The 19501-nt window shown below is 43.7% G+C and overlaps 1 protein-coding gene across 3 annotated transcripts in view; it reads left to right on the top strand.

Annotated features, from left to right (window-relative positions):
* Window positions 1-19501, top strand: part of FPGS (folylpolyglutamate synthase) — a 1649361-nt gene that overhangs the window by 200102 nt on the left and 1429758 nt on the right. The window contains exon 1 of one of the 3 annotated variants that reach the window (XM_044058279.1): window positions 4676-4699. The exons of the other annotated variants lie outside the window; for them this stretch is intronic. Within the exon in view, the coding sequence (XP_043914214.1) occupies window positions 4691-4699 (9 nt within the window). The 5' untranslated portion in view covers window positions 4676-4690. Of the gene's footprint in view, window positions 1-4675; window positions 4700-19501 lie in introns of those variants that run through there. 3 annotated transcript variants of the gene reach the window in all.

Raw genomic sequence — 19501 nt, 5'->3', positions numbered from 1 at the left:
ATTTATGTGCTTGTACAGGGGTTTGATAAACAGTTCTGCATGGGACACAGTGTTCTCTAAGTTTAGAGGAGCTGGGCATTTAATTTTTCCATCACTTAATATGAGGTAGTTAGCCTTAGAAAAAAGTTTTTAAAGGTTCTGAGGTTTGATGGGACTTCGGGCTTTCTCTTTATTTCAAGGGTAACCTCTGTATATAAACTGATCTGATATTGAAGACAATACAGCTGGGGGGTGCAACATTCCCTCATTTGTGAGAGCCAGATCCAACATATTCACATCCCTAGTACGTATGCAGACTAGTTGTTAAGGGTGTTTGCAATGACAAAATCAAGGAATCTTTGAGCCTGTATGTAAGTGGATGTATATGTATCCCAGTTTATGATGGGATAGTTGAAATAGCCTATGAATGTGGTGTTGGGCTAAAAAGTGAGGGATTCCAGTACATTCAAGTACATGTGTTAATTCAAGTGAACCAGCTTTTTCCCAAGGGGGATGACTAGACATTTTTGGGAATTGGATGTAAAGCCATGGTTCTGACACCAGTCATTGGTGTCATTGATGCCTTTCTGTAGGATGTCAGCATCACTTGGGTAGTTAATAATAGCTCCCAACTAACAATCTGCGAACTTTGTCAGCCAGAGTCCCTTCGTGTTGCCCTGGACTTGAGAGAAGTAGATAACCAAACAGGAGAGGACCCATGACTGAACCATGTGGGATTCCACTCGTCTCTGGTCGGTAGTCTGCCTTGGAGTCAGCTGTTTTCACATTGTGGGTTCTTCCTGTGAGCTATTTTGCAACCCACCTAATGATACAGTGGTTGATGCCTAGCTTAGTGAGTTTTTCTATGATTCCTGAGTGGGAAATGGTATCAAAGGCCTTGGCCACATAAAGGATAGGCTATATGAACCACCTTCCCTTCTTCCACAGCTCTGGTTACTGACTCAAAGTCCACCCAGTTGAGCAACTATTTTCTACCCACGAGCTGCTCGTGCTATAGGACTGCAGGACTGCTGCCCCCCACTTGTAGAAAAGGTAGAAAACCCATAGAAAAAGAAAGAAAAGAAGATGCCGAAGGCTGTGGGTTCTATTCCCACAGCATGTAGATGGATTACTGGTACTGTGTTGGATTTTGAGGGGGGAGTGCTGCAGTCCTGAATATCTTCTCCTTTGCATAAGATGCCTAGTAAATATGGACCTGTTTTACTTAGGTTCATAGGTAGGTGCTATGCAATCTGCCCAAGGGCATTTATAAGCCTAGCAAGAGTGTGTCTACTTTCGCCTCCCCATTGATTAATTAACTGAGCCTCTGGCAAGCTGAGCCAATGAAGGGATCCCAGGCGTGTATTTTCTATTAGCCATCCACTCGTCAAGGTTTCTCTTGAAGAGTGTTAGTGAGGGGCTCAGCCTAATGCAGTTAGGAATTTTGTTCCAAAGCATGGGGAGTCTGTGACAGTAATCTATCCCTCTAGCTTGTTTTATTGTTGTAGTGAGGTTTAGTTCACTAGAGCCGTGGCTCCCAGTGACTTGGACTTCTTTAGGTGGAGCATGTCCATCAGTTCTGAGTTGGACATGGCTAAGTCAGGCAGAGATCACCTCTGAGTAAGCAATATGGCACTGAGCACAGCCGGAGTTTTTTCAATTGGGTTGCAAAGGACATATGTTTGAGGCTATTAATCCTTTTGGTGAGGTAATTTTGTGGTCTGTACAGCTGTTGGAAGTGTCTTGTAAGGTACATCCCAAATGGGGCATTGTACTCTATGATGAGTCTGTTGAGTGATGAGTAGAGGGGCACTATAACCTCTTTATTTCTAGATGTGAACCCTTTAGTAATTAGATGGGCCACATAAAGGATTTCTAACTACTTTGGCAGTATGATTGTCAAAGGAGAGATTACTGTCTACCTGGTCCCCAGATCTCTTATTACCTGTTCTGTATTAAGGGGGCTGCCACCTATGTGGTAATACTTGGGTGTTTTGTTTTTTTCCCAAATGGGATGACTATGCAGTTTTGGGCATTTAGCTTGAGGCCATGACTTTAACACCAGGTGTCTGTCTCATTAAGGCCCTTTTGGAGGATGTCAACAGTGATTCTTTGCAGTGGCATCTATTATCTGATCCAATGTAAAGTAACCTTGATTTCCTTTATTTTAAAAAAAGAATAAATAAAAAATTACTTTGTGATAAGTGACTTCTGGACACAAGAAAAGGGAAGGGGAAAATATAGCAATGTGGTTTGCATGCACAAAGAGAAATCCAGGGACACTGCAAAAGTATTTTTTTGCAAACCAACCAGTGAAGTAAAAACATTTGTAGGCAAACACTGCATACCAACACACTTTGCACATGTAAATCTCAATTTTTAACAAGGTGGAAGTATGAAGTGATACCTTAACACTTAAATTACTAAAGCTCTAAACTGGTTCATAGTCTAAATGTTTTATTATTTAGCTCCTTGGTGCAAGACCTTACAGTAGTTGCTACATAAACCGGATGTGAATGCACCTTACAGGAGTTGCTACATAAACTGGATGTGAATGCAGTCAGGTAAGGCCATTTCTATAGTGCAGCAAAAAAAATTTTCCCTCTAACACAGGAAATGCTAGAGCAAAGATTAAATTACAGGAGTCAAGCACCCTGCTGAGATCTGCCAATCAATGGAATTACCAGGCCAAATTACCCTCAGGACTTTGACAGCTAGGGGAGCTAAGTGTTACGGGGGAGTGGAGAAGTAAATGGACTGGAATTCATTGTCTCACAAATTTGTGCCATTAAACTAAATTGGAAAGAAAGGCAGCAGTAAACAGCACTTTGAGTGTATTCTGTAACATTTGCACGGTTTCTGTTTTAAGTAGTCATTCAGCAGCAGGGAATGTTACTTGCACTGTTCTATTTTACTCAGTACTTTGTACGCATGCAACATAAGGTTGCCACCTTTTACGTGCGCCAAAGTGGGACATGAGGGTGTGACCAATATGACACTGGCCACACCCTCTACAGTGACGTCACCACCAGAGTGGTGAAGAAAATGCTGTTATGGGTACGACAGATAGCTGCTGGAGTAGCAGCTGGATGGATGAATGACTGGATGGGTGGCTTGATGGATGGATGGCTGAATGAATGGATGCATGGCTGGATGGATGGCTGGCTGCATGAATGGTTGGGGGCTGGATGGATGGCTGGCTGGAGTGGCTAGCTGGTTGGTGGGAGTAGCTGCTGAATGGATGGCTTGATGGATGGATGCCTGGCTGAATGGATGACTGGCTGCATGAATGGCTGGATGGCTGGCTGGCTGGAGGGCTGGTTGGAGGATGGCTGAATGGATGGGAGGAGAAGGATGGCTGGCTGACTTGCTGGCTGGCTGGAGGAGGTGAAGAATGGCTGGCTGGCTGGCTGGCTGGCTGGATGGAGGAGGATGGCTGGCTGGCTGGATTGCTTGTTATATTAAAAAAAAAAAAAAAAAAAATGCGTTTTTAGCGGCTGTAGAAGCGCTTAAAACAAAGCGCTCCTACAGCTGCGATCTTTGCAGGGCTATTCCTGCCCCAATCCCACCCCTTTCGTGAATTGCAGCCAATTGCTGCACGAATTAAAGCACCCAGACCTAACAAGCAGCAGCTTTGCCTGCAGGTCCGGGTTGGTGACGTAATGGAATTGCCGTGAAAAAGCCGGAAGTAATTGCGACTTTTCCACAGCAATTCAGTGCGATCGCAAAAGGGGGACTTTTCAGGTCCCACTACTTGATACAGCGGGCGACGGGATAAGGTGGCTTAACCCCTGAGTGTCCCGCTGACAGCGGGATGGGTGGCAACCTTAATGCAACATCTATGAAATGACAGGAGCTTTAGGCAAACGGTGGCCTGCATGATGTAACATTTTTGAGCCAAACAATGATTTCTGGGATACTGAATGGCAACCTGATTTATCCAAGCCACGTCAATATGCTAGACTCCATGTGGTCAGAGTGTGGCATTACATATAAAAATATTTAAAATCCTGTAAATAATCCCAGAGTGCTGTTAAAGTGTAGGAAACATCATGCCATGATGAATTAAACATGTTTTTGAGTCTGTGGGTGCAGTACTCCTTTAACAGTCTTCCAGGACGTGATGCAGAGTTTTGAACTCTAATGTAGTCAGACAGTGTCTGGAAGCATTAACTTGCGTGTTGCATACAAAGACTTTCCAGACAGTTGGAAAACCTTTTTCATTCTTGCAGTTGTGATAAACTCTGTCTTGTTACCTTTGTGGCTGTCTGAGCTTTATCTGTATTTGCCCTGTGTCCTTTGTGTTTATAAAATATCCTTATCTTTGCAGGATAAATTTGGTTTATTTTGATTTACATATGCTGATTGAGAATACTTTAGTCTTGTGGACTTTGCCTGAATTTGAATGCTAATAGTTTCAATCTAGTATTGTTCTCCAGTGCAGTGACCTGAAAGTACTGGGGTATGAACTGTAAATTGCAGAGAAAGTTATTGAATGTATGCTTAGACGGTAAACAGTTGTAAAGTGTGTAAGTCCTGACGTCAGGCAGGCATGTTTATGCTTGTAGCGAACGCTTTTGGGATGGACATTATTTCTTTGTCCTTAATACTATCTCCTTCAGAGTGTAAAGTTAACTTTGATGGTGTTACCTTATGCAGCTGCGTCTGAAGGGAGAAACTGAGCTGGTGTCAACACAGAAAGCCTGAAGCCATGGATCAGGTAAGTACATTCCTTGCATAGATAGTACCAGAAAGTTGTGTTTTAAGAGAACTTTAACTTAAATATGGAGTTAACTATGTACAGATCAGATTGGTAAAGCACAAATTTTATGCAGAGGTGTTTTATTGGCATCTAACACAGACAAATCCCAGAGCAGTTTGATCTGTCCTTTAGCACAGGAAGCAAAGGCTCTTTCATGAGTTTGACTGGGTTAGGAACTATACTTTAGGGTAGAACTACCTACTTTGTTGCTTGCCATCCTTCTTCATCTTTTTTGTTATATTGTAATACTCTCCTGTCTTCTCAAGAAGAAAGCTTCTCCATCCACCTGAGGGATCAGTTGTTGCCTGATGTACTTTACAGAATGGATATGTGCACCCTGTCCAGAGCCTTTCAGGATTGGTTATCTCGTACTGTAGTCTACCTGGTTGTTTTCTAGGGTATGTGCTTTATGAAAGGTAGACTGAGGATGTACAGATTTTCGCAGAATGTCCAGATTTTAGCCTCATATTTTTGGTCCGTTTTTCACAAAATTGTGTTTTTCTGGCAAATTAGTGGCAAATCATTACAGATTGAAGTTAGAAAATAATGACTGACATTTGAGTTTCAGACTTCATGCTAATGCAAAACCTGTTATGTCAACTTTCTAAGTTTGTAACAGCAATATTTAATAATTGTCCTTATTTTTGGGCCTTTGTCCACTTTTATTTATGGCTTTGTCTAGATTTCTTGCTGTAAGAGGTCGAGAGGTATGCTTCTCATTGAGCAGGCTTGGCTCTCTGCCAAGAATCATTGCTGTTCAGCTGGACCCTTTTTACTTTTACATGGCCATCTCCAAGCATTTTTTCAACATTGGAAGCGGTGTTTTTTCCACCCGCCACTGGTGTTTAAACTCCTCCACTTTTGAATAGGTGAAAGGCTGGCAGAAGGTTTACCCTAGAAGTATAGGGATGTTTTGAGACAGTAGTAGGAATAAAAGAATGTGTGTGTGTATACAAGTATATAGATGAGTGCTGAGAGCTGTAAATGTTTAATTTCTACCTTTTTTCCTGTGTATGTTCCATTAAATTTTTTTTATTGTTGGCCTTCTGGTTCCTTGCAGCATAGTGATGGCTCTTTAGAAATGTCATACCACATGGAGCGCTTGAGTTGTAGTATATTTTGGCTATGAAAACTGTGTGGAATTTGAAAAAAGGAATTTGCTTGTTTGCATTTTGCAAAATTTGCAGACCGCCTACCCTGTACGTCACACCACTGTGTAGTATTCAGACACATCCAGTAGCTTGTACTACCCTACCAACTGGCACACACTCAACTTTCTGCTGTCTTTAAGCTATTTTATATACCAAATAACTGTCCATCCCCAACAAGCCTAATGCAATCTTACCACCCAGCTGTGGGACTCTGTACTCTTCTGACAAAGCCTTACTACTTGTATCCAAACCTAATACATTGGCTGGCTGCTTCCTGTACTCTATTTCCAAAACCTGAAACTCCACCCCCTAGCAATTAGGTAAGACCCATCAATAAGCCTTCCAAGCCTCAACTGAAAACATGCCTTCTCAATTTATGGTGCTACAGATGCTATCCACCCAAGTAAACCAAACTCTTTATCCCTTCTAAAACCGAGTAACTGCGCAAAATTATTCCCTGCAATATGTCTGAATACTGTGTCAGTAATGTAATGAGCAGCTGCCTTAATAAGATTGTGCCTTTTTGTATGTAATTTCTTCCTCTCCGTGTTTATCTATATATTGTATAAAACTACCACTCCCCATGCTTAAGTACATGTTATACATTGACTGGCCGTTAACATCTAAAAGTGTGCATACTGATTGGTCAGCCCATCCAGCGTGCCTGTTGTAAAATCAAGCATAAACCAATAGAAAAAAGACTGGTCGTCTGTAAATTCTTCTAGTAATATTTGCTGTGGAGCTTTCCTGTTTTCTTGATTAAGAAAAAGCTTTGAAATCCGACCAGGTGCAAGAGAGACTGGACAGAGAAAATACAAGGAAATCACGTACGTTATGCAAAACTGATTATCCTTTTATTTTCTGTTCCCTGTCTGTCTTGTATGTCTGAATGTCCAGATTTCAAATCTATTTATTTATTTTAAATAAAGGGGGGGCAACAGAGATTTCATTTCAGTGTTGCTTCCTTTCCAAAGTACTGAGTAAATGTAGGAACACAAGTCCCATACGCATATGTAGTACATCAAGAAATCCCAATGAAATTGGGGGTAGAAAGTGGAAGAGCACCATGGTGCCGTTATACAAAAACATTATTTAGGAAAAGTAATTATTTTTTTCTTAGATGTCGTATAATAGCAATAACTCATGATTGGATGTGGGTAATGCTGGATTTACCCATGGCTGGCTTTTTTTGGTCACTCTGGCTTTGCCCTCATGACCAAACAACAGCAGTTGTGGATATATAAAGCATTACCCGCACCCAGCCATGAGTTGCTGCTATAAATGTCTACATTAGATATCATTGTAAATATGGTATTGTATTGTACTGGATCTTTCTCCAGGACCTCTGCTGAAAATGGATCCTGAGTCCAGTTGGACTTTCTGGTGAACAAAAGCCATCAGTCAATCAATGAATAAATTTGCAGTTGTAGTGTATGGCACTGTACTGTGCTGTATTTACTGACCTGGCATCAATTTTTGATTCAACTGGACCTGTTTCAGACTCTGCCCAGAATGTAACGTATTTTGCAGCAAAGTGTAGTACAGGGTAATGAAATGACACATATTCCATCAATTTTCAGAACAGATTGGTAATGTCACAAGATTGCGTTACTGTTGAACAGAAAGTCTGTCTGCGTCATGCAAAGTGATTAGCTGTACCTGTATTGAACAAGTTATTACCAAGGGTCAGTGCCCATTGTAGCTGGTTTTATGTCCATATATAAAAGAGTGAATGAGGGATGAAACAAGGTTAGGAAGAGGTGAGTGAAAGAGGAGCTGTAAGGTGGCATGTAGAATTTAAGGGAGAGGAAGGAAGGAGAGGTTGCAGGGGAGCAATAAGGTACAGCTGTGACCCAGAGAAGTGGGAAGGAGTGAGGGAGAGGAGTAGTGTAGAGATGATGAGGAAAAAGTAATGTAAACTGTGCCTTAGATGATGCAGTTATTCTGGAAGGATTTGCCTCATGCCTACTTAAATAATCCTAATTTTGAGTTACAATACTATCTTGAGAGGGTAAAATTTAGTTTGTAATCCACATAATTTTCATAAAATGCATCCATCATCTGTCACATTTTGTTTTGCTGTAATTCTGAAGTGATTATGATGTGGAGCTTTACATTAAAGATCTGAAATTTTGCAAAGCTTATTTAGACAAGCTGCTCATGTAATAACTGTTAACTGTAGAGATATCTCAAGGATCCATATCGGGAGCATTATAGTTCAGTATGTTTAGCAACATTTTAAGCATCTAGCCTCAGAACTGACCACTGTAGTCCAATATGCAGATTCCACCTTAATTTGTTCAGTCTCAAACCACTACAAGCCATTTTAACGGGAAACGTTCTCAGTAGAAAAATGCCTCAACTTCTGCAACAGCCCAATAAAACCATGTTACTGATTATACCCTCTCCAACAGCACATTTAACTCAAAATGACAGTGGTAACATCACAATGGTTTCATCTAATGCAAGTTATAGAACTGGTATCCCATACTAAGCTGCTGAGGATTGTGATGCACAAAGTTACACACCCTGGCAACACTGGTCTTCATAAACATTGGGGAAAGATGCACTCCCCCTAGTATGAAGTCCTCATTAGTCAGGTTGGACCACAAAGCTGTCTCCTTGGAATGAAATATTAAGCCTGAGACCGCAACTAAACCAGAAACATTAAACAAATTATTCCAAGGCTAGCTACCTCATACTAAGTGACACAAAGCTTTAATTTATGTCTGTAACTTTAAAGGCAGCACCTAATATACCAAATTAATGGTGAATGAAACCAACTTGACTGGAGCCAGAGAATATGGCAAATCTGCTGTCCAATTAAATTTAGCCCCAGTTTTACTCCCACTCCTTTCCCACCCCCCAGAAATACTGCTGACCATTTCTCAACCAGCCACCATTAGGGAACATCTTCACTGAACTCGAAAGCCAAGAGCACTGCTTTGATGGACTCTGATAATATCCCAGGATGCCTCCCATATAGCATACAACATGACATGTCAGGCCCACTAGACTCTCTGTTTAACCATAGCCTCCAGATAGGCTTCATGCCAAATGAATGGAGGACTGCAGACGTTATCTGTCTACACAAGTGGGGTGTGTGTCTTCCATGGACCTGGGAACTACAGACCCATAAGTCTGACTAGTCTCCTATGCAAGGCCATAGAAAAGAATTCTCATGGATCAGTTAAACAATGGCAATAGAAAACCAGCTCAATTTTGTCAAAGGTAGGCCATGCTTACTTTAACCTGGTGGATTTCTTTGAAGAGGTTACTAAAGATATGGTTGAGGGCAGAAAGGTGCACACCACTTACCTTGACGTGGCAAAGGCATTTGACACAGTACCTGACTCTGGCTTCTGAATAAACTTAAAAATTAGGCATAAACTTGCATGCCACCTGATGGATAGCCAGCTGTCTCACTGATGAGACGCAGAGTTTGGATAGGGGAATCCCCCCTCCACAAAGAGGCCAGTCTCACCAGAGGAGTCCCACAGTGAATGATGTTGGGGCCTTTCCTTTTTAGTATCTATGTCTGTGTAGTAAAAGCAAAAGTTAAAGGTCTTTGTCTGACAATATTTGCAGATAACTGCAAACTAGGCATGGTCAACAAATCCCCCAAGAACACAGCTGCACCCTTCAAGAGGGCCTGACTCAGACAATCAGTTGATACCAGATCTGTGAACTAAACCTCAATGTGAAAAAAATGCATAATGGTACCTTTTGTAAATACCGACATCCCTGGAAATTACCACATTAATAATAATCTTGAAACATAGACCCAGTGGTCTGGGATCTGGGAACTCTTACTGACAGTAACCTGACCTTTGACCACCATGTGTATACTGTGGTGAGAATCATTGTGCATTGCACAACTTTTTATGTAATGGCATGGCATACAGGTCCCAAGGAAGTCATTGGTCTGATGAGAGTAGAGTACAGTCCTATAATACAATGCACCCTTTGCATGTATCTGATGGGCACTTGCAGCAGCTTGAGGAACCACAGAGATTTCTCACCAAAAGAATACGGGGGGGGGGGGGGGTAAACAAGTCCTGTGCAGACCTTCCTAAAACCCTGTCTGTGTATTCTGGCTCCTGCAGACTTGCCCGTTCAGTGATCTATACTTAACCTACAAGTCATCCTCTGATTCTTCAGTGATGAATTTGTTGCACATCCACAGAACAAATAGCACTGGAAATACCTTTTCTGAGGACCTAAACCTCATCTGTGATATCAACAGGACATGTTGGAGGGACAGGTATGTTTCTCAAAGATTAGCCTTCTTTGGAGCAGGCTTCCCCTCCATGTGAAACAAAGCTCATCCCTAGTGCTGTATTTAAACTTAAATTGTACCAGTGTATGGAAAGTAGGTTCCAAACTAGGGGTAACTTTGCTGTGTCTCTGATGGACAGGGGAAGCCTGTGAATGCTTGATGTGTACAAGGCTGTATTGTAACCGTAAAATTTGATGGAGTATTGACATATTTGCACTATTTTGGTACATTTGTAGTAGGCTTAGTTAGGCTTAAAATGTCTCTTTGGCCTGTGAACTTATTATGAACCCATTAAAACGTAAAATTTGATCAAATTATCCAAAATGCATCTCACTTCCCTAGCATGTACAAGTACAGCGCAAACCTTTTTACTGCCCAGTCTCTTACACTTCCTGTGTTGTAACTTGCATATCTGGAGTTTGGTTTATTTAGCTGCTTGTTCCAGCAAAATTGCCAAACTCGCTTCCAGCTAACCAAGTGGCAATTTTTTTGTGAGACTGACTGTATTTTATTGGGGTCATGTGTGTTTTGGGAGTGTCATACCATATTTTGCTTGTGAGCAATACTTTTGACAACTTACCTGTCCCTACTCATTATAGCTGCGCTTTCTGGGAATCAGATTCCTCCTTTTTTGGCAGAACTCTACAACAGCATACTGGTCTCACAGTTCCACCTTTGTCTGGGCCTAAGAGAGAGATCGAGAGAAACTTTAAGGGGCCCTAACCAGCACAACAGGTTCAGTCTGTGTCTCAGCAGCTGGTAATGTACTCTGCTGTGGCTGTTATTGCTACCTCAGACTAGTATATTTGATTTTTGGATTCCTGTGTTGCAGTCACTTCAGCTACCATGCACCGGGGGAGCCAGCCATGTCCTCTGTGGCTGTTCAGGTGCCCTTGGAGGCATGGGAGCGTAACTCATGTCAGGCTTGGATGAGGGAGTGTGGGGAGTGCATCCCTACATAATGTGGCTAACAGACCTGATCCCTAAGGTGAAGTTCCAAGGAGGAGTGTTGCCATCTTCTAGGGATATCCCTAGAAAAAAAGACAAAAGATCAGACATTTTATCTTCCCCAGACTGTTATTCTGTAGATACGGAAGAGTTTATTAGTTTACTTCAAAGTTTATTGCAAGCATTAAAACCTCTGAGTTGTGATTTGGATTTTTTTGTGGGGAAAAAAAAGTCGGTTGCCTCAGTTTCTGAGGGTTCTCTTGTTTGTTCTGGAAAGGTCAACTTCTAATTTTTGCCCAAGTACCTGATTCCGACTCTGAGGAAAATGTTTCCTGTGAGCTTTCTGCGGAGGAATTTTCTTTATTTGAAACACTTTCTAGAATGAATAAGATGTTTATTTGGAACAGATTAATATTCCAGCTTCTTGAAAGAAATACTGTTGATTTACAAGCTGGCTTTCCGCTGTCTGCTACTTTTCCTCCTCCTCTTCCACCCCTTGAAGTTGATGTTGATATGGTTTATAGCATGCCTGAGAGAGAACCTGCAGTTTCTAAAAAGGCAGATTTTATAAAGTTTCTCAGTCTTAAAAATATTTATTTCATCCCAGATGTGATCCTGCAGCTGTTTGTGTAAAATTCTGCTACAACAAAAATTTAGTTATTGCTAATCCCTCTATCTCTAATAAGGATGGGAAAGCCTTTGGCAGACTGAGGAAGGTAATTTATTCTTCTGCCACTGTAGCCTGTAGAATTTTAAGTTATTAGGCTCCGATGTTAAAGTATCAGTTGGTCTGTTTTGACGTTATGTGAAACATTACTGTTTGCTCCTTTCCGAAAGTTAGCCCTCTTTTGAATTCTTTAATTGCTTCTGTTTCCCAGGTAAATAAACATTATTTAAATTGTTTATATGACTGTGCTCACTGTGTATCCAGGGCAGCAGCTGAAGTCTTCATAGGATCATAGGAGGTTACTAGGCTAATGGCCCTGTGGCCCTTACAAGCCTAGCCAAGACGTTAACCCCAAAAAGAAACCTCAGTCAGCACTTGCCACCCCTGTCAATGAGGGACACAGGTTGAACCCCTGGGACGAATTTGTGGTTTCCCATCCACTCATCAAGGTTGCGCTTGAAGAGGGTCAGCGAGGTACTCTGTCTGACGTGTATGGGAAGTCTACTCTGGAGATGGGCCGCCTCTGGGGGACAAACCTCTCTCTCCAGCAGGTTTTGTTGATGTCTCATATTAGATTCAGACCTTTCAAGCGGGTAATGCATGAGGAGTTAGACTTGCGGATATGGGGCATCTCTAGTAGGGCAGGGTCTGAGATTGCCTTATAGGTGAGACACAGATCACCTCTGAGCAATCTGCACGATACAGAGTAGAGTGATAGTGATTTGAGTCTGTCTACATAGGACAGTTGTTGGAGGTCATGGATTCTTTTTGTGAGGTATTTCTGTGGCCTTTCCAGTTGGTGCAGATGTTTGGAGAGGTATATATCAAATGGGACATTATACTAAATTATGGCGACCCCTAACCGAGAAAAGCCGAAAGACACAAAACAATTGGTGTAATGAGGGAGGAGTTTAGAGTGGTAATAACCTCTCTCTTTTTTTGGATCCAATCCCTTTACTTATGAGATGAACCAAGTAAAAGGCTTTTCTAACCACTGCTGCTTACACGATGGTCGAATGTGAGAATATCTACCTGAGTACCCAGGTCTCTCATCACAGGTTGTGTATTTAGGGGTTTGCTGTTGATCTAATAATCAGCAGAGGCTTTCTTTCTGCCATATGGTATGATGATATATTTTTTTGCATTTAGCTTGAGGCCATGACTTTGGCACCAGTCATTAGTTGCTGTGAGACCCTCTTGCAGTATGTTAACATCATTTGGAGAGTCACTGACAGCACCCAACTTAGTCATCTGCAAACAGCCACAGGCCTTTTGTCTTTGCCTGGACCTCGGAAAAGTAGATGCCAAACAGTAGGGGTCTGAGGACAGATCCTTGGGGGACTCCAGTAGTGACAGGTATGCTGTCGGAGGTGGAGGTACCCATTTTGACCTTGAGAGTTCTGTCGGTGAGCCAGTTGGCCACCCACCTGATGAGATAGGGATTTACGCCAAGTTGTTAGCTTTTAGGTGATGCCTGAGTGGGGGATTGTGTCAAAGGCCTTGGCCAAGTCAAGGTAAGCTGTATATACTGACTTTCCCTCATACTTGGGCATTGGTGACCATCTCCAGGAAGTCAGTGAGGCTCAACAAACAAGGTCTGCCCTTGATGAATCCGAACTGGGTCTGGGTAAAGTGCTTGGAGATTGCCTATGTCCTTGTTTATATCCATAATAATGTGCTCCATGGCTTTACAGATCAGACTTTTCAAGCTAATGGGGAGATGGTTTCCAGGGTCAGTAGTGGCACCACCTTTGTGCAAGAGGATGTCAGTGGCAGTTCTTCACTCAGCTTAAATGAAGCCAGTTCTTAGGCTTTGGTTGAATAGGGTGCTGAAGGGCGAAGCCAGTTGTTGCTGGGGATGGTACAGAATACAGCCTGGGAGACTATCAGGTCCCATGGAAGATGTGTTCTTTGCCTTGGATAGGGCCTTTAACACTTAATCTACACAGAGGTGAGGTGCAGGACAAGTATCGGGGATGTTGAAAGGGCCTTTGGGGGAGGGGACAGTGGGTGAAGTTTGTTCTGAACCTACGTCAACAGGATCAGTGTAAGTGATGCTGTTAAGTACTAACTAGAAACAAACATGGGATGTTAAGTTGTCAATCTCGCCTTCATTCTTGCTTGATGGGTTTGCCGATCCTGCTTTAGCTCGAGAACTCCTTTTACCAGCTCGAGGCAGCCCCATATCCCATGATGCAAGGCAGGAAGTACCCAGATCTCGTTTACCAGCTCCTGGTAAGTAATTCACATTTGTGACATTTAAGCCCCTTTTAGTTAAAAACTATTTGTTTTGATAGTTTAACTTTAAATTTAACTTTTTCTGACAGAAATCCCTGTCTCTTTAATTTTTTTTTTTTTTTTTTAGTCAGTTAATTTCCCTATTCCATCCCCCCCCCTGTTAGGGTGTGTGTGTTGGTATTTTTACTAAATACCCTTTTGGTATTAGTTTAATTTAATTGACTGGGTGTGTGTGTGTTTGTTGCACCATGTCTAAAGAGAGGGTTTCAGGTTTTAAGAAGTGTGACTTCGTGCTGTCAGAAGATGTCTCTGACAGACGGTCACGCCTGTACTGTTTAGGCCCCTTCACCTGCAGGACTCCTGTGCTATTTGTCCCTTCAGCCAGAGAGTCCTGCAGGAGAGAAGGAATAAGTTGACGAGGGCTCTCCAAGACCCAGGCTTCTGTTTCTAAGCCTGTGGCGATTCTGATCCATGACCACTGTGGTGTCGGTTCTGACACCCATGTGGCACGCTGGAGCCGAATCGGTGCCGACAGGATCAGTAATATCGGCTCCGATGACCCATTCCAGGAAGAGGTCGAGGTCCCTTCCTGGAGCCGAGAGCCATCCGATCTTCAAGGTCATCCAGGTTGTCAGACCATGACCGATTGCTCAAGTCACAGGTACTGGCACAGTCCGTCTCAGCAGACGACTGTTGGTCCATACAGTTCCTCCTTCAACTCTACCCCAGAGCGGTTGGAGTCTCGGGCATGGACCTTCTGTTCCTTCAGCCCTACTCTTATCTCCTCTCCTCCGGCATCGGACCCTTGTCCTTGGAGCCTCGGCCGAGCTCGGCTCCGACATCTGCCTCGGCCCTGGAGTTCCTAGCTCGCCTGGGAGGAGGTGATGAAGAGTGTACTGGCCACTGGTATCAGTCAGCAGTCTCTTCCCTCCCTCTATTGTACCTGTTGACATCTCTGCCACTTCTCCCAGAGATCCTCCGCCTCAGGTTTCCCATTGGGAATCTCTTCCGAGGATTCTCCGAGATCCTCCTAGGAAGAGAGGAAGCATGTAGACTCCCTGAGTCTGTCACTGATACTGACTTTGAGAGGGATCCCCTCTGAGGATGTCTCCCAGACATCCTAGAACTTCTGAAACAGAGGGAAACTGGCCCAACAATCCCTCTGAGGATGAGTCAGTATACCTAGAGGCGATCCACCTCCTGGGTCTCCGCCTCGACCCCTTATGCAGGTTATAGCACTGACTCTGTAGAGCCAGTCCCTAGGAGGCCTTCTAAATTTAAGTGACAAACAATTCCTTACCAAGGGTGCTGCGCCACCAAAGGAAAGATCCTTCCGTGCCTGTCCATCCTCCTAACAAGGACTCTAGGACCATGGATAGGTTTTCCTCAGCGACCTTTGCTATGAATTATCTTTGTCACTTCACCAGACTCCAGAGAGATATCCTGAAGGAGCTGGGAGAAGTAGTTCAGGATCCTACAGCTGCAGGGGCCCAAGAAAGATTGCTTCGCAGCTAGGAACCTCAATTCCATTGCTAACTCCTCCATGTGGCTAATATCTTATGCTGCTGATGGACAGGTGTTCACAAATTCTCCCTATGGGTCAGCTTTGTTTGGCCCTCAGGTGAAGGAAACCTTGACCAGGTGTGAGCAGGACGGCAAGACTCTTTCTGCTGTTGGAGTCTCCCAAAGGACAGAAGGGTGGGAAGATCACCCCTAGAGGCAGAACAACAAAGAGGCAGAGGGGTCCAAGAATCAGGGCAACAGGGAGTCTCTTCCTGAGAAGCCCTTTCAGCATCCCTGAGGTGTTGGCTGTCCCTCCTTGGAGGCAGTCGAAGATTATCACTGTACCCAGAAGCCTGGCATTCCCTCACTCAAGACAGATGGGTACAGTCGATCATATCCAAGGGTTACATAAGAAAGTCCCTTCCCTCAAGTTCCCTTCCAGATGTACCAGTCTAAGGGACATTGCAGAGTTAGAGATCAAAAGAGCCATTCAGCCAGTTATAGACCATTCAGAGCCCAATCTACTCAAGGTTCTTTTGGTAAAGACGAGACTGGAGACCAATATTGGATAGCAGACGTCAGGAAGACAAGATTCCGAATGGTCACTAGTCAATTCAGAAGGACAACTGGATGCAAAATTCACAGCAGGAGATTGGGGTCCAGTCATTTCCAGTTCAGAGCCCTGCCCTTTGGTCTCACTACAGCCCCCAGAGTGTTCACCAAATGCATGGCAGTGGTCACGGCTCACCTGAGACTCCAGGTACTGGCTCCACCACCAGGCATCAGCTTATACAAGCGATTACACAATAGACCTTTGTTCTCATTTGGGCATCTCAGTCAACTAAAGTCATCCTTATCGCCTGCCAGTCTATTACCTTCATATTAAACACTGTTTGGATGTCAGCTACCTTACAAAGAGTTTCAGACAGGCCAGAATGGTTCTAAAGGTGTTATGGCTGCGCCATCACTCTTCTTCCCTGGCTCGATTCTACATGCGCCTTCAGTGGATGTTCACAATGGTCATACCAGCAACTAAGAACATCTTGGTGGATCACATCGCAGGTTCACCAAGGCAGGTGCTTTGTACCTCCGTCCCCGATAGCCACTACGGATGCCTCCGATCGGGTGGGGGTCGGATGGGCAACCGCTCGAGTACCATCTGCACATAAATGTCCTGGAGATGAGAGCAGCTTTTAAAAGCCCTCAACGACTTTCTTGCAGTCCACACAGACAACATGTCTGTAGTGTGGTATATCAACAAACAGGGCGGAACCAAGTCTCGAGAAGCGCCAGACTATGGCAATGGGCGATCTCCTCATCGGTTTCTGGTAGCCCTGGGAAAACCAACATTATAGCGGACAGATTGAGCAGAGCTATTCTCGTGGTCTCTCAAGCAATCCATAGCGGAAGATCTTTTGCTACTCCCAAAACAGCAAATGTCCAGACTTCTTCAGCCTCTTCTCTATCAGGCCATCCCCAGAGACGCCTGACCCAGGATTGCCCCAGGGACTTCTTTATGCCTTCCTCCTTTTCCTCTGATCCTCAGGTGATCCAGTCTCATTGCCATCATCACCTTTTGCATCTGGACCCAGTGCCAGATCTACTGATTCCAACCTCACAGCATGGTTGCTCCACTTCCTTCCTTAGCCAGGCTTCCTTTGATCTAGTTAGAGATATATTGATCCTTTCTTCTTCCACAGTCAGAGTTCAGTTGGCTGCTATTTCTAATTTTCATGTCGGGATAGCAGATCATAATATTGGCCTTTGATTTAAATTTAGTGCTGACATCCTTGATTCTTCCCCTTCGAGCCAGCTGTTTCTCAGGAGGGTGTCTGAACTTCATGCTCTTTAGTTCAACCCCTATTTGTTTCACAAAGACAGAGTATCTTTGAGAACTAATCCATCCTTTTACAGAAACAATCTGAATCAAAGATATTATTTGGACAGAACAAAATTTAGAAAATCTGATCAACTTTTGTTTCCTGGATAAAAAGGCCTTCCTGTTTCTAAAGTGACTTTGTCCAGATGGCTTTCTTCGGTCATCACTGAAATTGGGAAAACAGCTGTGCTCAAAACCTAAAGCACATTCAACTAAGCTAGACTGCCTTTAGACACTGGCCTCCAGGGACAGAGCTTGGCTCTAGTTTGTTCCATTGAGCCACCCAGGATACTTTGCCATGGAGGTTCTTGACATAACTGAAGAAAGCTTTGTGGTTTCCCTTTGTTTCAGAGGCTAATTTTGCTTCATAATTGGCTTTGGAGGTTTTCACTAGTGAACTGATTTGCTTGTTGAGGCTAAGGAGGGAGTTTTTCCAATTTGGAATTTGTTCCTTTTTACCCTTGGACAACAGTTCCTTTTGTTGTAAAGCCTGTTGACAGAGGATGTCTATCAAACAGGTTTGTGTTTCCTTGAGGAGCAGGTTGTAGTTCTGTTGGGCATGGCTGAGTCCATGCAGTTGTACAGGTGCTTGTATATTGCATTGGTGTACTGTTCAGTGTAGTTGTCTGAATCCTCTGAGGCGGGGGGGGGGTGTTGTGAAGCTACAGATACCCTGCCTTAGGAGGTTATCAGCTTTTGAGAAGTTTTTAGCTTGATTATGGCTGGGGGTGGGGCTGGGTGGGATAGAAACTTCAAACGAGACAGTCCGATTATCTGATCTCACCAGGGAAGAATATACTACAGGATTGGTGCAGTGGTCGCCCATGTTTGTGGGAGCGAAGTCCAGAATGTTGTCTTCCCTGTGGGGGATGAGACATGCTGGTCTAGTGCATTAGAATTGTTGAAGTCAAGGAATCATTGAATGAGTGCATTGGTGTAGGAATAGTTCACCCATTCTGTGGGGGTAGTTGAAGTCAGCAACGATCAGGGTGTTAGGGGGGTACCTTGATGGAGTTAAATAGATCCAAGTAAGAGGAGTGAGTGTCCTTGAGTCATGGAAGAGGGGTCTATAGCTGGCTGTAAATTGAATGGTGTCTTGCCAGCTGTCAGTTGCACCTGGAGTAGTTCCAGTGCGTCACACTAGCAGACCAGTCTGGAGGAGTGCCTGTCCTTAATGAAGATAGTGACTCTACCACACTTAGTCTTGCCGACCTTGTTTTTAGTTCAGAATCTGTGGAATGAGGTATAGCCTGGTAAGGCAGGGGTGCTCTCTGTAGTCCTGAACTAGGTTTATGTGACTGGACAGACATCGAGATCTTCCTGTGCAAGGAGACCTTCTAGTGAGTGCGTTTTCAGGTTAAGGCTCCTAGTGTTAAGCAGCATGACCTTCAGTTTATTTTTGCAGATCTTTTATGTTGGAAGATTCGTCTTTGGGGCATTGCCTAAAAAAAGGCACATTGGGGGAGGTGAGAGCCTTTTCCAGGATCTGGAATCCCAGTGGTGACAGGTGGAGGTAATCTCTGGCAAAGCAACAAGGCCTGTAAACCATGTCATCCCAGGCAGACAGATACTGGATCCCCTTGGAATGACACCAGAAGCTAAGCCAGTTTCTGAAGTCAGTTATTCTTTGTTGGCATTGTGGTAACATTCTTGGTGAAGGTAGGATGCTGTTTAGGGCTAAGGTCATACCTGCTTGGGACATGGAGAGTTCGATCATGTCTCGCTTCATATAGTCCAGGGTGGTAGGTCTCAAGGTATTCACACCAACATGGGCAATGACAGAGTCATACTTGTACTTGTTCTGGAGAGACTTAAGTGTGTGCATCCGTGATGTGGTGGATTCTGACACCAGACAGACAACTGACAGCGACCTTCTTGTTGAGCCTGGTGAGGGGGGCAGCCAATGGCTAGTATGTTTATTGTTATGCTTTATGGGCTGTGATGGTTTATTGTTTTGCCTTACGGGATGTGTTTGTAGTGTCTGTGTGTGATGTGTTTGGTGTTGTGTTTGGAATGTTTGTGTGTGTGTTTTGGAGATCTCTGCTGTTAGGTAAGTTTTTATTGAGCACCTCTGCAAAGGTGGGTGTGTGTTGTG

The sequence above is a fragment of the Protopterus annectens genome, chromosome 16.part0, assembly GCF_019279795.1.
Source record: "Protopterus annectens isolate FY-2018-M chromosome 16.part0, PAN1.0, whole genome shotgun sequence".
NCBI classification, from domain to species: Eukaryota; Metazoa; Chordata; order Ceratodontiformes; family Protopteridae; genus Protopterus; species Protopterus annectens.
Note: the sequence above shows the minus strand (reverse complement) of the source record. Positions and strands in the feature narration are given on the sequence as shown.